The following is a 15,000-nucleotide window of genomic DNA, read 5'->3' on the forward strand; positions in this document are numbered from 1 at the left end:
CCCTCTTTTGTTATAGCAAAGAGCACTGGTCTCCAAACAAACTGGTAATTTATACAAGTCCCTTATCAGTCCTGTGATACTTAGCTTGCAGCTGTTAGGCAATTCACAGTCCTTCTTTCACAAAGTGAAACACACTTTGCTCTGGTTTAGTTTCAAAGCAGGGAAAAATCAGCACACAAAAAGTCAAAGTCAGTAAAGCAGTCATGAAACACAACGATCAGATAATCCACAATGGCCAACCCACAGGCTGCTCTTTATAGCAGCCTCACTAATGACCACAGCCCCACCCAACCACAGGTGGCCTCATTTTCTTTGATAATAATCTCTCACTTGTTGTTGCCTATGCATCGCTCTCCGCATGTGTGGCTGTATCATTAACTCTTGTTCTGAATCCAAGGAGGAGCTAGATAATTGATCTCTTTCTGAGCTGTCTGCCACACACTCCTCCTCCCTGTCACTCATGTCTTCTTGGTCAGAGGAGCCTTCATCAGCAGATTCCACCGGGGGCAAAACAGGCCTGCAGCATGTGGATGTGTCCCCCACACCCACAGTCCTTGGGGCAGGAGCTGGGCCAGAGCTAACCACAACAGTGTCTGGCATTCTTGAAAAGACTTAAGAACAGGACATTTCTGATGCTCACCCATTAAGCGCCCAGTCTGGGTGGATTAACAGGAGGCAGTCAAATGTTTAGTTAAGCACACATTAGGTGTTTTAACTCTTGAGGATTCCTCTTTGTACCTTCTTGCTCCGCGAAGGCATAATCTGTTGGTGTCTGAGAGTTAAACGAAGGCACGCCAGGCGAGAGTGAACTGCTTTTCCTTTACAGTAATTTTCCTGTAACTCTTGCACGTAAGGCAAATATGCGCTGGTTATATATCTTCTTCGGAGCTGTTTATTATCACGGTGTCTTTTTGGGCTTGGAATTAATCTGCCTCTCTGGGGATGGGAGAGGATTGCTGGAGATTAGAAGGAAGGGGGTGGGGGGAGGCAGCAGAAGCATTGAAGCCCCCACAAGCCCCAACGGTGCCTGACATCCAAGTGTGTATGGTAGATACCAAAAGGTTGCAGGCAGGCCCGGCGGAAATGAGCATATAGTTCCAAGATGTAACACAGGAAGGACAAGGAGTGGAGGAAAATAACCATGTATGAAATGGATCACAAATGGTATGGAATAGAATACAATACAATACAATACAATAGAACACAACACAACACAACACCTTCTGCCGCACGAATCCCAGCGACCGGTTAGGTCCCACAGAGTTGGCCTTCTCCGGGTCCCGTCGACTAAACAATGTCGTTTGGCGGGACCCAGGGGAAGAGCCTTCTCTGTGGCGGCCCTGGCCCTCTGGAACCAACTCCCCCCGGAGATCATAATTGCCCCACCCTCCTTGCCTTTCGTAAACTTCTCAAAACCCACCTCTGCCGTCAGGCATGGGGGAATTGAAATATCTTCCCCAGGCCTATATAATTTATGTATGGTGTGTTGTGTGCATGTTTTTTTAAATTATGGGTTTTTAACTTCATATTATTAGATTTGTATTGTACATTGTTTCTATCACTGCTGTGAGCCGCCCCGAGTCTACGGAGAGGGGCGGCATACAAATTAAATAAATAAATAAATAAATAAATAAATAAATAAACAAACAAACAAACAAACAAATAAATAAATAAACAAACAAAGAAAGAAAACACAACACAACACAACACAATACAATTCTTTATTTGGCCAAGTGTGATTGGACACACAAGGAATTTGTTTTTGGTGCATATGCTCTCACTGTACATAAAAGAACATGAGGTACAATACTTAATGATTGTCATAGGGGTCAAATAAGCAATGAAAAAACAATATTAATAAAAATCTTAAGGATACAAGCAGCAAGTTACGGTCATACAGTCATAAGTGAGAGGAAATAAGAGATAGGAATGATGAGAAAAAACTAGTAGTAATAGTAGTGCAGGCTTAGTAAATAGTTTGAGAGTGTTGAGGGAATGATTTGTTTAGCAGAGTGATGGCGTTCGGGGGGAAACTGTTCTTGTGTCTAGTTGTCTTGGCGTGCAGGGCTCTGCAGCGACGTTTTGAGGGTAGGAGTTGAAACAGTTTATGTCCAGGATGCTAGGAGGGACGGCAAACTCAATTTTGTTGAGGGCCGCATCAGGGTTGTGTTTGACCTCGGGGGACCAGAGTGGGCGTGGCCAGCTGGATGTCACTCGTGTCGGGGGTGCCTGCAGTGGCCCGAATGCTGGGCTCCTGAGCTCCGTTTTTGGCTGTGATGGCCTCCTGCAATCCTCTGCCAGCAAAAATGGAGCTTTGGAGTCGCGTGCACCCTGCTGAGCTCCGTTTTCACCGGCAGAGGCACTGCGGGCCAGTCTTCACTGTTTCCAGGGCAGCCCCCCCCCCCCCCGCAGACCAGATCTAAGTACTCCACGGGCTGACCCTGGCCCCGGTTCTTGAATTTGGCACTATCGGGACTCCCCAAGGTTCTTTTTCCAAAACTCAACCTTGGTTTCTTTTCCCCCTTTGAAAATGTTTCACTTCTCATCCAAGAAGCTTCTTCAGTTCTTTTCTTCTTATCTTTTCTTTTATGTACACTGAGAGCATATGCACCAAAGACAAATTCCTTGTGTGTCCAATCACACTTGGTCAATAAAGAATTCTATTATTATTATTATTATTATTATTATTATTATTATTATTATTATAACTGACATGAAGGATGGCCGCTTACTTATTCAAGGGCTGCTGACTTAAATGGCCAGTATATAAATGGCCAGATCTATTTAGATCTAGGCAAAGTTCATAAACCTCCTGCACTGCTCTGGTTGATGATCTGTGTCAAAAGACCTGGGCGTAGAGAATACCTTCCTATTGGTGCTTCTGAACATTCCTTCCTGCTTCAAACACTACTATCATCCCAGTGCCAAAGAAACTCTCCATCAAGGAACTGAATGACTATAGAGCAGTTGCTCTAACATCTGTAGTTATGAAAGCCTTTGAAAGGCTAGTGATGTCCCATTTGAAAACCATCACGGATTCACTGTTGGACCCTCTGCAATTTGCATACTGAGCAAATAGATTGACAGATGATGCTGTTAATAGGGCTCTGCATTATGCCCTACAATAGGGGCGGAAAGGGGCGGCATACAAATCTAATTAATAATAATAATAATAATAATAATAATAATAATAATAATAATAATACCTTGAATCTCCAAAGACCTATGCTAGGGTCCTTTTTGTACACTTTGTTGTAGTTGGCTTCAGGCCAGCTCCTGTGGCTGGGGTTTTTGACGAAGAGCAGTGGGTGCCGTCTGTTTATAGAAGACCAGTCTGGCTGCAGGACCAGTCAGATAGCAAATCAGAGGCAGAGACAGGGAGCAGGAAGGGACAGCAGAGACAGAGAGGGGAATGGATTCAGCCAGCCCTCCAGCCAGAGGTTCCTCGGAGTCAGAAGGGGAAGAATTAATGAGTAAACCTATTCTGAATGCTCGGGTACGAAGAATGTTGGGAAGGCAAGAGCAGCTGCGCAAGCATAGAAACAAATGATAGAACACAGCTGATAAGAGTTAATGACGCTGCTGCAACCTTGATAAAAAAGGGGAGGGTTGGAGTGAACTGTGTGGGAGATTATCGTTTGAGCTTTGGAGAGAGACATTGATGTGTCGTGGTTTCATTTTGGTTCTTGGATTTTCTGTGACTTTTCTAACACTCAAGCATGAAGTACTGTGGACTTGAGGGAGTAACTCTGACCTTCTGGACTAATAACTCAGCATTTCTCCTGCATTCACGAAGGCGTAAAGTCCTCTGTATATAAAGGAAACCTTTTTGTTTTATTGTTACAAGTTTATGTGTTTGATTTATTACTTTGCTCTTGGGTGGCTAGAGGCCAGGCAGAACAGACTTTAGTTCAGCATTCAACACCATCATACTGGACATTCTTTTAACTAAACTAAACCAGCTAGCAGTAGCTGAACACACTTGTAAGTGGATCACAAGCTTCCTAACAGACAGGAAGCAACAGGTGAAGCTAGGCAAAATCACATCAGATACCTGTAAAATTAGCACAGGGCTCACCCAAGGCTGTGTACTCTCACCACGTCTCTTCTCTGTCAAGGTTAATATGCTGTGTTTTCCTTTCTCTCTCTTTCCAGATATTGAAAAACATTACTTGGTACTCAGAACGGGTGCTAACAGAAATTTCATTGGGGAGCCTCCTGATTCTTGTCGTAATAAGGACAATTCAGTACAATATGACAAGGACGAGGGTAAGTTGTGCAGCTGGGATTCATTTCAAGGAGAATAGACATTTATTTTTTCCACAGAGGCCACCAAAGTTCCTACAAAAAGCTAATGCTGCATAAAGAGCCCTGTCCTTGATAAAACAGTAAAAGCCTGGGGAATTTTCTCTTTTTTGAAGAGTTAAGAAGGAAAGAAACCTGAAACAAAACCCTTGTGTTATATTATTGTAGAGCAGGGGGTGGCTCCTTTATGACCAGTGGACTTCAACTCCCAGAATTCCTGAACCAGACATTTTTTGGTCCTCCATTTTTGCTGGGAGGGGCATCATGAGCTGGTCTGATGTTTTCAGGGCGTCCACATGGGCCAGATCTAAGCACCCCATGGGCCAGATCGAGCCCCCTGCGCCTTGAGTTTGACACTCTTGACTTAAGGCAGTGCTTCTCAAATAATGGGGTGGGGGCCCCTGGGGGGACACGGAGCGATGCCGGGGTGTGTGTGTGTGTGACCCCAGGGAATATGTGTGGTCCCTCTCAATTGATTCCCCTAACCAAAAACATGCTACACTGAGTTCTGTGGGACTTACTCCCAGGTAAGTGGGTAGTGAATGAATTGAATGTGTTTTAGAATTTTTAAAGTTTTTTAATTGGATCAATTGTATTACTATATTTTCTATATTTGCAGAGAGGGACAGCATACAAATCCGATAAATAGATAGATAGATAGATAGATAGATAGATAGATAGATAGATAGATAGATAGATAGATAGAAACATAGAAACAGAAACATAGAAACATAGAAGACTGACGGCAGAAAAAGACCTCATGATCCATCTAGTCTGCCCTTATACTATTTCCTGTATTTTTATCTTAGGATGGATATATGTTTATCCCAGGCATGTTTAAATTCACTTACTGTGGATTTACCAATCACCTCTGCTGGAAGTTTGTTCAAAGGATCTAGCCACCCCGAGTCTACGGAGAGGGGGGGCATACAAATCCAATAAATTATTATTATCATTATTGCTCTTTCAGACAGACAGACAATAGATGGATGGATGGATGATAGATGATAGATTTATTTATTATTTATTTATTAGATTTGTATGCCGCCCCTCTCCGCAGATTCCGCAGATAGATAGATAGACGATAGATAGATAGATAGATAGATAGATAGATAGATAGATAGATAGATAGATAGATAGATAGGATAGAGTAGGTAGGTAGGTAGATAGATAGATAGATAGATAAGATAGATAGAGTAGGTAGGTAGGTAGGTAGGTAGATAGATAGATAGATAGATAGATAGATAGATAGATAGATAGATAGGATAGAGTAGGTAGGTAGGTAGGTAGGTAGATAGATAGATAGATAGATAGATAGATAGATAGATAGATAGATAGATAGATAGATAGATAGGATAGAGTAGGTAGGTAGGTAGGTAGATAGATAGATAGATAGATAGATAGATAGATAGATAGATAGATAGATAGACAGAGCAGCCTTCCTCAGCCAATAGTTTGCCTACAGCTCATAATAAGTAAAACAATAAATATTAACACTAAAATTCCATTGGGGCCCAGATCGGAGAATTGAGGGCGGTGCAAATGTTTATTACTTCCTACGGGGGGCATAACAGAAAACAATTGAGAGGCTCTGACTTAAGCTATCAATGAGTCTTAGCCCTCAAGTCAGAATACACAGCCTTGCCTTGTTTTTACTGCCATTCTGCCTCTAGTCCTCGGAAAAGACTAGTGAGTTATTTCCTTTCGACAGGCCTTGCAGTGTGCAGGAAGGATAATCTGATGTGTGTGTATGTTTTTCCCCCTCCCCGTCTCATCTCAAACAGGACAAATACCTTCATACAAATTGCTTGGCAGCCCTGGCCAACATGTCCGCGCAGTTCCGCTCCCTTCACCAGTATGCCGCGCAGAGGATCATCAGGTAAAATGCAAGTCTTGTTGGGCAGAATAATTCCGTCCTGACGGAAAGAGAACTCCGAACCTCCAATCCCTAAATTTAAATATTGACCCTGAAGTTCTGTTCAGCTTCACGGAGTCTAGAATAAATGTTTACCGATGGTATGGATGGCGAACATTAATATTGCTTTCTCTGAGAAAAAGCACGGAATGGGTATGTTGGAAATGTTGGGGAGGGGGGGAAGCTGTTTATTCAGTATTTGGATCGGGAGTCACTGCTCACAGTCACTCATGCCCTCATCACATCGAGGCTCGACTACTGTAATGCTCTCTACATGGGGCTACCTTTGAAGATTGTTCGGAAACTTCAGATCTTGCAGAATGCAGCTGCGAGAGCAATCATGGGCTTCCCTAGGTATGCCCATGTTTCACCAACACTCCGCAATCTGCATTGGTTACCGATCAGTTTCCGGTCACAATTCAAAGTGTTGGTTATGACCTATAAAGCCCTTCATGGCACCGGGCCAGGTTATCTCCGGGACCGCCTTCTGCCGCACGAATCCCAGCGACCAATTAGGTCCCACAGAGTTGGCCTTCTCCGGGTCCCGTCAACTAAACAATGTCGTTTGGCGGGACCCAGGGGAAGAGCCTTCTCTGTGGCGGCCCCGGCCCTCTGGAACCAACTCCCCCCAGAGATTAGAATAGCCCCCACCCTTCTTGCCTTTCGCAAGCTCCTTAAAACCAACCTCTGTCGTCAGACATGGGGGAATTAAGATATTCTTTCCCCCTAGGCTTCCACAATTTATGTATGGTACGTTTGTATGTATGATTGGTTTTAAAATAAGGGTTTTTAGCTTCTTTAGTATTGGATTGTCACATGTTGTTTTTACCACTGTTGTTAGCCGCCCCGAATCTACGGAGAGGGGCGGCATACAAATCCAATAAAATGAAATGAAATGAAATTGAATAAATGAATGAGTTGCATGAAATAAGTTTGATTGTTATAGACGCTTATGAAGCGAGGGTTCTGCAAAAGGAGCTCTTTGTGATTATATGAAGTAGTTTATGTGGATTGGTGAAGCTTATTATTTATTTATTATTTATTAATTAGATTTGTATGCCGCCCCTCTCCGTAGGCTGCATGCTATCCCTTCTCAATATTTAAAAATGCAATGTTTTTGAAGAATTTTCTTCATCTGATTTGCCGGCCAAGGAAATCCCTCCTTGTAAATTTGCTTCAGGAAGACCAGGCAGTGTCCACAATAATTATGTGCACATACAATTCCTCACCAGACCTCCATGGTACAACTGTTGCCGTGTGCAATACAGGCAGGGGTGGGCAGCAGGCAGGATGGGGTGGAACGCTGTTCCACCGGCAGAAATGAAGATGCGTGAACAGCTCCAGCTGATTGGCGGCTGTCACTTCCTGGATTACTGGTCTCCGCTCGGCTCTCTTTTTTCCCCCTGCTGCTGCTGCTGTATCTGCGCTCCTTGCTTTTTTCCTCTTTCCTCCTTCCTGGCCTTGGACGAACTTCCCTCTCTCCTGCCCGGCTCCCCTCCAGCCTCACGCGGCCACCTCCCACCTGAGGTGCAAGCAGAAGGCGTGGGTGGCAGCATTTATGCTTCTGGCAGCACCCGTTTGCCTAGCTACCCAGCCTGGTGCCGGGCGGGGGGGGGGGGGCGACCCTGGAAGGAGAGCGCGGGAAACACGAAGCAAATTGTCACCCCAGTGAACAACACTGGTAAGGTTGTAAGTCGAGGACTTAACAGTTCACTTGAACGATGTTGAACGTCCAAGCCACTCCCACCTGATCACATGTCTGGCAAGCCACTCCCACCCAGTCATATGCCCATTAAGCCACACCCACAAAATAAGCCACACCCACAGTGTGGCAGTAACTGAATACATTACTGAATACATGGGTGTCTGTAGGACTCAGAACAGAGATTTAATCCGACTTGCCCAAACAATTAATCTCCTTAACATGGAACCCCAAACATTCAGAGTTCCTAAGTCTATTGTTTGAATAACACTGCGCCATTGATCTAGGACAGTGATGGAGAACCTTTTTTAGCTCGGGTGCCAAAAGGCCGTGTGTTTGCAATAGCACAGGTGCACGTGCCCACACCCATAATGCAATGCCTTCCTCCACATGCATGTGCAGAAAACTCTTCCCCCCATGCTGTCCCCTGTACATCCGCACAGGATTCAGTGAATCTGGACTTCCAGTTGGCCCATTGGGGTATCTTTCGCCCTCCCCAGGCTTCAGGAAAGCCTCCAAGCCTGTGGATGGCGAAAAATGAGCCGGGGTGGCGCAGCAGGTGGTGGGGTATATATGTATGTTGTCAGGTGATGGGTGCACCTTCACAGGACACTGTTTTTATGTTGTATGTATGTAGTTTGTATGTTTTAACCGGGGTGGCGCAGCAGGTAGAGTGCTGTACTGCAGGCCACTGAAGCTGACTGTAGATCTGTAGGTCAGCGGTTCGAATCTCATCACCGGCTCAAGGTTGACTCAGCCTTCCATCCTTCCGAGGTGGGTAAAATGAGGACCCGGATTGTGGGAGGTCATAGGCTGGCTCTGCTAAAAAAGTGCTATTGCTAACATATAAATAAATAAATAAAATAAAATAGGGCCAACGGGCCTACTGGAATTCCGATAGGCCCATTGGCCCCGTTTTTTGCCATCCACAGGCTCCGGAGGCTTTCCTAAAGCCTGGGGGGGTGAAAACAGCCTATCCCTGCCCTACGGAAGGAAGCTGACTTAGGGCAATGCCTCCTATGCCCTCCAACATGGCGCCAAGTGCCACCGGTGGCACATGTGCCATAGGTTCGCCATCATTGATCTAGGAAATCTCACCTACATCATTTAAAAAATCCCTAGGTATCCTATCCCAGTGTTTTTCAACCGGTGTGCCGCGGCACACTAGTGTGCCGTGAGACATGGTCAGGTGTGCCGCGAGGCGGTTCGGCCCCCCCCGCTATTGCCCCCCCTGCCGCCGCTATTGGCACCCTCCCACGGGAGGCCGGCAAAGGTTGCTTTGAAAGTCGGCCCCCTCGCGCCCATGGCTTCTCGTCGCTTCCCCAAAGCACCGTCGCTTCCCCGAAAGCGCGCTCCTCATCTCCCTGCCTGGGGGGGGGGCGGGGAGGTGCCGGCAGCAGAAGGGAAGGGAGCCGCGGCCGCCCCTGCCTCCCCACGGTGCCTCCGGCCCCCTCGGCCTTTCGGCGCTGCCCCCGCCCGCCCCCTCTCCTTCTCCGCTGTCTCCTGCCTTTCGGCGTGGCTCCTCCCGCACCCAGAACGCAGGAGACAAAAAATGGCCCAACTCTCGTTCTCTCTCCATTCTCAGCGGAGGCCAGCGAAGGTAATATTCAATGTCGGGAGCGCGCGGGCGGTTGCGCGCGCTCCCTACCCCCCTGCTAGCCGCTCGGAATATTCAAAATAAGAAAAACCTTAGCCGGTGAAGGCTTTTCTTATTTTGAATATTCCGAGCGGCTAGCAGGGGGGTAGGGAGCACGCGCAACCGCCTGCGCGCTCCCGACATTGAATATCACCTTCGCTGGCCTCCGCTGAGAAGAACGGTGAGAGAACGAGAGTGAGTGACAGCAACAGACAGCAAGATAGAGAGAAAGTGAGAAAGAGAGAGAGAGAAAGGGGGGAGAGAAAGAAATAGCAAGAGAGAGAACAAGAGAGAGAAAGAGTGTGAGAAAGAAAACAAGAGAGAGAGAGAAAGCAAGAGAGAGAGAGAAAACAAGAGAGAAAGTGAGAAAAAGAGAGAAAGAGGGAGGGAGAGAAAGAGAGAGAGAGAAAGAACAAGAGAGAGAGAAAGAAAATAAGAGAGAACAAGAGAGAGAGAGAGAGAGAAAAAATAAGAGAAAAAGAGATAGCAAGAGAGAGAGAAAGCAAGAGAGACAGATAGGGAGAGGAAAGGAGAGAGAGAAATGAGAACAAAAAGGGGAGAAAAAAGGAGAAATGATTGAGGCAGAGAATGAGAGGAGAGAGAAACAAAAGAGAGAGAGAGGGGTGATTCTTGAAGCATATGGTAAAAAGCACCCAAATAATAAGAAATGCCCCCCAGCCCACACCTCTTTTTGAAAAGAATAAAAGAGAAAAACCCCCAGCCCTCAACTGGTTTTGGAAATGGTTCCAGTGTGTATACACACACACACATAAGGGGGGGAGAGAGACAGGGATGGAAAAAGAGGAGAAGTGAGAGGGAAAAGGAATGAGGGAAAAAGGGAGGAAGAGAGAGAAATGACAAACATGAGAGAGAAAAGGGGGAAAGACAGGAGAAGTACCCAGAAATGAGATATAAATTTGAGTAGGGATGATTGATGATTGACTGTATTTATAAGGGGATGTTACATGGGATTGTATATACGAGGGGGTTATGTATGTATGTATGTATGTATGTATGTATGTATTTATTTATTTATTTATTTATTTATTTAATTTGTGTCATTTTGGTTGGTGGTGTGCCCCAGGATTTTGTAAATGTAAAAAATGTGCCGCGGCTCAAAAAAGGTTGAAAATCACTGTCCTATCCTATCCATCCTGCTCCCCCCACCCCCATCCCCAGGTGAGATTTGCCTCCCCCCCCCCCCCAAATCCTTCTGCAAGGAATTCAAGTTTCAAGTTTTGTCGGATTTATATGCCGCCCCTCTCCGAAAACTCGGGGCGGCTAACAACAATAATGAACAATATACAATATTGGAGATCTGGCTCTGCCTATTGGCCTGGGGACTTTCAGGCGTAAGAAATCAGGAGCCCAGCCACTTCAGATGAATATGTAGAGTTTATTATATGCTTAAGCTCTCTACAAGAATCTGATCTACTAACGGTCAAGGCGAGTTGGCAATAGATAGAGAGTCAACGGAATTCACGATGGGCTGGACTCAGAGTGCTTGTGGGCGCAAAGGGACTCGAGACTGATGATGTATTTGACCCCATCCTCAGGTTCAGCCTGGCCCTCTCCCACAGGGACCCAATAGCTTGACCCCCATCTCTCCCCACCCTGTGCTTTGGGCTCCCACCCACACCCCATCTTTTAAAATTTTCATTTTATTGTACTTCCATTGGTTGTTTTCATTATTTTATTCCTTTGCTATCGTTACATTTACATTCTTTTATCATTCTCTCCCCCCCCCCCAATTTTATTGTTGTAAGCTGCTCAGAGTAGACCCTTGGGGGGGGGGCAGGTAAATCTGAGTGTTGGTTATGACCTATAAAGGGTAAATGTGGCATAGGACCAGACTATCCAAGACCGCCTTCTGCCACAGCGACTGGAGAGGTCCCACAGAGTTGGTCTCCTTAGGGTCCCGTCGACCAAACAATGTTGTCTGGCGGGACCTAGGGGAAGAGCCTTCTCTGTGGGGGCCCCGGTCCTCTGGAATCAGCTCCCCCCGGAGATTCGCACTGCTCCCACCCTCCTTGCCTTCCTGAAGAGTTTAAAAACTCATCTTTGCCGCCAGGGGTTCCTTAGATCTCCCCCCCCCGACCAACAAATACTTTAGTTTGATTGTTGAATGAATGATATTGATGGGTTTTGTTTTTTTAATTAGAATTTTAAAGACTGTTTTTTAATTTATTAATTGGATTGCTATTATTGTTTCTTGTTTTTCTGTACATGATGTGAGCCGCCCCGAGTCCTTGGAGAGGGACGGCATGCAAATCCAATTAAATAAATAAATAAATAAATAAATAAATAAATAAATTAATTAATTAATAAATAAATAAATAAATAAATAATACATAAATAAATGTTCTCCTGCAGAAAGACCGATATGTTAATGAATTTAAAAAAACACTTATGACCACAGGTCTATTTGCATATTGTAGAAATTTTAAATGCTTGGATCCCAGCCCTTATTGCTTGCCCTTCCTTCCTCCCCTTCATGTCTTTGAACACTTGGCTGTCTTTCGTTCTCACTTTTTGTCCTATTTATTAAGCTTTGCCAGTTACAGAAGCAAATGCTTTAACGCCATTGCTTCCCTACCACACCTGTGATTACACATCTCCTTACAGATGAATCCTATTCTTTGCTTTAAGAGCTGGGGTGGCGCAGTGGTTAGAGGGCAGCAGTGCAGGCTACTTCAGCTAACTGCTAGCTGTAGTTCAGCAGTTCAGTTCTCACCACAGGCTCAAGGTTGACTCAGCCTTCCATCCTTACGAGGTGGTAAAATGAGGAACCAGATTGTTGGGGGCAACAGGCTGATTCTGTAAATTGCTTAGAGAGGGCTGTAAAAGCACTACGAAGCGGTATATAAGTCTAAAGTGTTCGGAAACTTCAGATCGTGCAGAATGCAGCTGCGAGAGCAATCGTGGGCTTTCCCAAATATGCCCATGTTACACCAGTCCGCAGTCTGCATTGATTGTCGATCAGTTTCCGGTCACAATTCAAAGTGTTGGTTATGACCTATAAAGCCCTTCATGGCATTGGACCAGATTATCTCAGGGACCGCCTTCTGCTGCACGGATCCCAGCGACCGGTTAGGTCCCAAAGAGTGGGTCTTCTCCGGGTCCCGTCAACCAAACAATGTTGCTTGGCGGGACCCAGGGGAAGAGCCTTCTCTGTGGCGGCCCCGGCCCTCTGGAACCAACTCCCCCCAGAGATTAGAACTGCCACCACCCTCCTTGCCTTTCGTAAGCTGCTTAAAGCCCACCTCTGCCGCCAGGCATGGGGGAACTGAGATACACTTTCCCCCTAGGCCTTTACAATTTTATGCATGGTATGTTTGTATGTATGTTTGGTTTTTTATTATAATGGGTTTTTAACTGTTTTTAGCATTGGATTATTGTTATATACTGTTTTATTACTGTTGTTAGCCGCCCCGAGTCTGCAGAGAGGGGCGGCATACAAATCCGATAGATAGATAGATAGATAGATAGATAGATAGATAGATAGATAGATAGATAGATAGATAGATAGATAGATAGATGATAGATAGATAGATAGATGATAGATAGATAGATAGATAGATAGATAGATAGATAGATAGATAGATAGATAGATAGATAGATAGATAGATAGATGATAGATAGATAGATAGATAAATGATAGATAGATAGATAGATAGATGATAGATAGATAGATAGATAGATGATAGATAGATAGATAGATAGATGATAGATAGATAGATAGATAGATAGATAAATGATAGATAGATAGATAGATAGATAGATAGATAGATGATAGATAGATAGATAGATAGATGATAGATAGATAGATAGATAGAAGATAGATAGATAGATAGATAGAAGATAGATAGATAGATAGATAGATAGATAGATGATAGATAGATAGATGATAGATAGATAGATAGATGATAGATAGATAGAAGATAGATAGATAGATAGATAGATAGATAGATAGATAGATAGATGATAGATAATAGATAGATAGATAGATAGAAGATAGATAGATAGATAGATAGATAGATAGATAGATAGATAGATAGATAGATAGATAGATAGATAGATAGATAAATGCTATTGCTATTGCTATTGCTGTAAACATCCCCAGGGAGATCCATGCTAAACTTCAGATGGTCACAAAGCAACCGTTCATAAATCAAGGACTGCCTGTATTTCAACTATGCTTTGTTGAACAGGCCATTGTGGTTGGCTCCCCCCATTGCATTAAATCTGGACAGGCAAGAGTTTTACAAACCACCAGTACATATATATATCGTGCTAACTAAAATTGTGGAAAAATCACCTTATCCCACAATGCAGGAAGTCAGCCAGTCCTCGCTGTCTTCTACTGGCTCTGCGAATCTATTTGCTTAGTCTCTAGAAACCTCTTCAGGATGTTTGTTCCCACTTGGCTTACTCTGAGCTGCAGAATCTGTGTTTGTTTCTCTTAGCGTGGCCACTTCTGTAGCAAGCCTTTCTCGTGTTTATACAGTTTTGTAGAGGGCTGTATTACCGTTTTCTCAGAAAAACCACAGGCTGGAGCCATCGTTTCTGCCTGGCGTTTGAATAGAGCAGTGTTTCTTAACCTCTGTGGCAGCAAAGCTGGCTGGGGGATTCTGGGAGTTGAAGTCCACACCTCTTAGAGTTGCCAAAGTGGAGTAACACTGGAACACAGGTCGTCCTCGATTTACAACAGTCCCTTTAGTGACCGAAATCATCAGAATGGCGCTGAAAAACACACAAAAAAATTGACAATTTTTCACATTTGCAACCTTGGTAGCATTCCTGCGATCAAAATTCCAATGCTTGGCGACTGGTTCATACTTACGACCGTTGCTGTGTCCCAAGGCCATGTGATCTGCAAAGCCAAATGGGAAGCTGGATTCGCTTAACAACTGTAACTTATCCACTGCAGTAATTCACTTAACAACTGTGGCAAGAAAGATCATAACATTTCCAACATACCCTATTTGGATCGGGAGTCACTGCTCACAGTCACTCATGCCCTCATCACCTTGAGGCTCGACTACCGTAATGCTCTCTACATGGGGCTACCTTTCAAAAGTGTTCGGAAATTCCAGATCGTGCAGAATGCAGCTGCGAGAGCAATCATGGGCTTCCCTAAATATGCCCATGTCACACCAACACTCCGCAGTCTGCATTGGTTGCCGATCAGTTTCCGGTCACAATTCAAAGTGTTGGTTATGACCTATAAAGCCCTTCATGGCATTGGACCAGATTATCTCAGGGACCGCCTTCTGCCGCACTAATCCCAGCGACCAGTTAGGTCCCACAGAGTGGACCTTCTCCGGGTCCCGTTAACCAAACAATGCCGTTTGGCGGGGCCCAGGGGAAGAGCCTTCTCTGTGGCGGCCCCGGCCCTCTGGAACCAACTCCCCCCAGAGATTAGAATAGCCCCCACCCTCC

General features: G+C 45.0%; 1 protein-coding gene across 1 annotated transcript in view; it reads left to right on the forward strand.

Annotated features, from left to right (window-relative positions):
* Window positions 1-15,000, forward strand: part of DYM (dymeclin) — a 293,904-nt gene that overhangs the window by 118,291 nt on the left and 160,613 nt on the right. The window contains exons 11-12 of the mRNA XM_070736919.1: window positions 4,156-4,269; window positions 6,090-6,184. Of these exons, the coding sequence (XP_070593020.1) occupies window positions 4,156-4,269; window positions 6,090-6,184 (209 nt within the window). The remainder of the gene's footprint in view (window positions 1-4,155; window positions 4,270-6,089; window positions 6,185-15,000) is intronic.

The sequence above is a fragment of the Erythrolamprus reginae genome, chromosome 2 (genome assembly GCF_031021105.1).
Source record: "Erythrolamprus reginae isolate rEryReg1 chromosome 2, rEryReg1.hap1, whole genome shotgun sequence".
Classification (NCBI taxonomy): domain Eukaryota; kingdom Metazoa; phylum Chordata; class Lepidosauria; order Squamata; family Dipsadidae; genus Erythrolamprus; species Erythrolamprus reginae.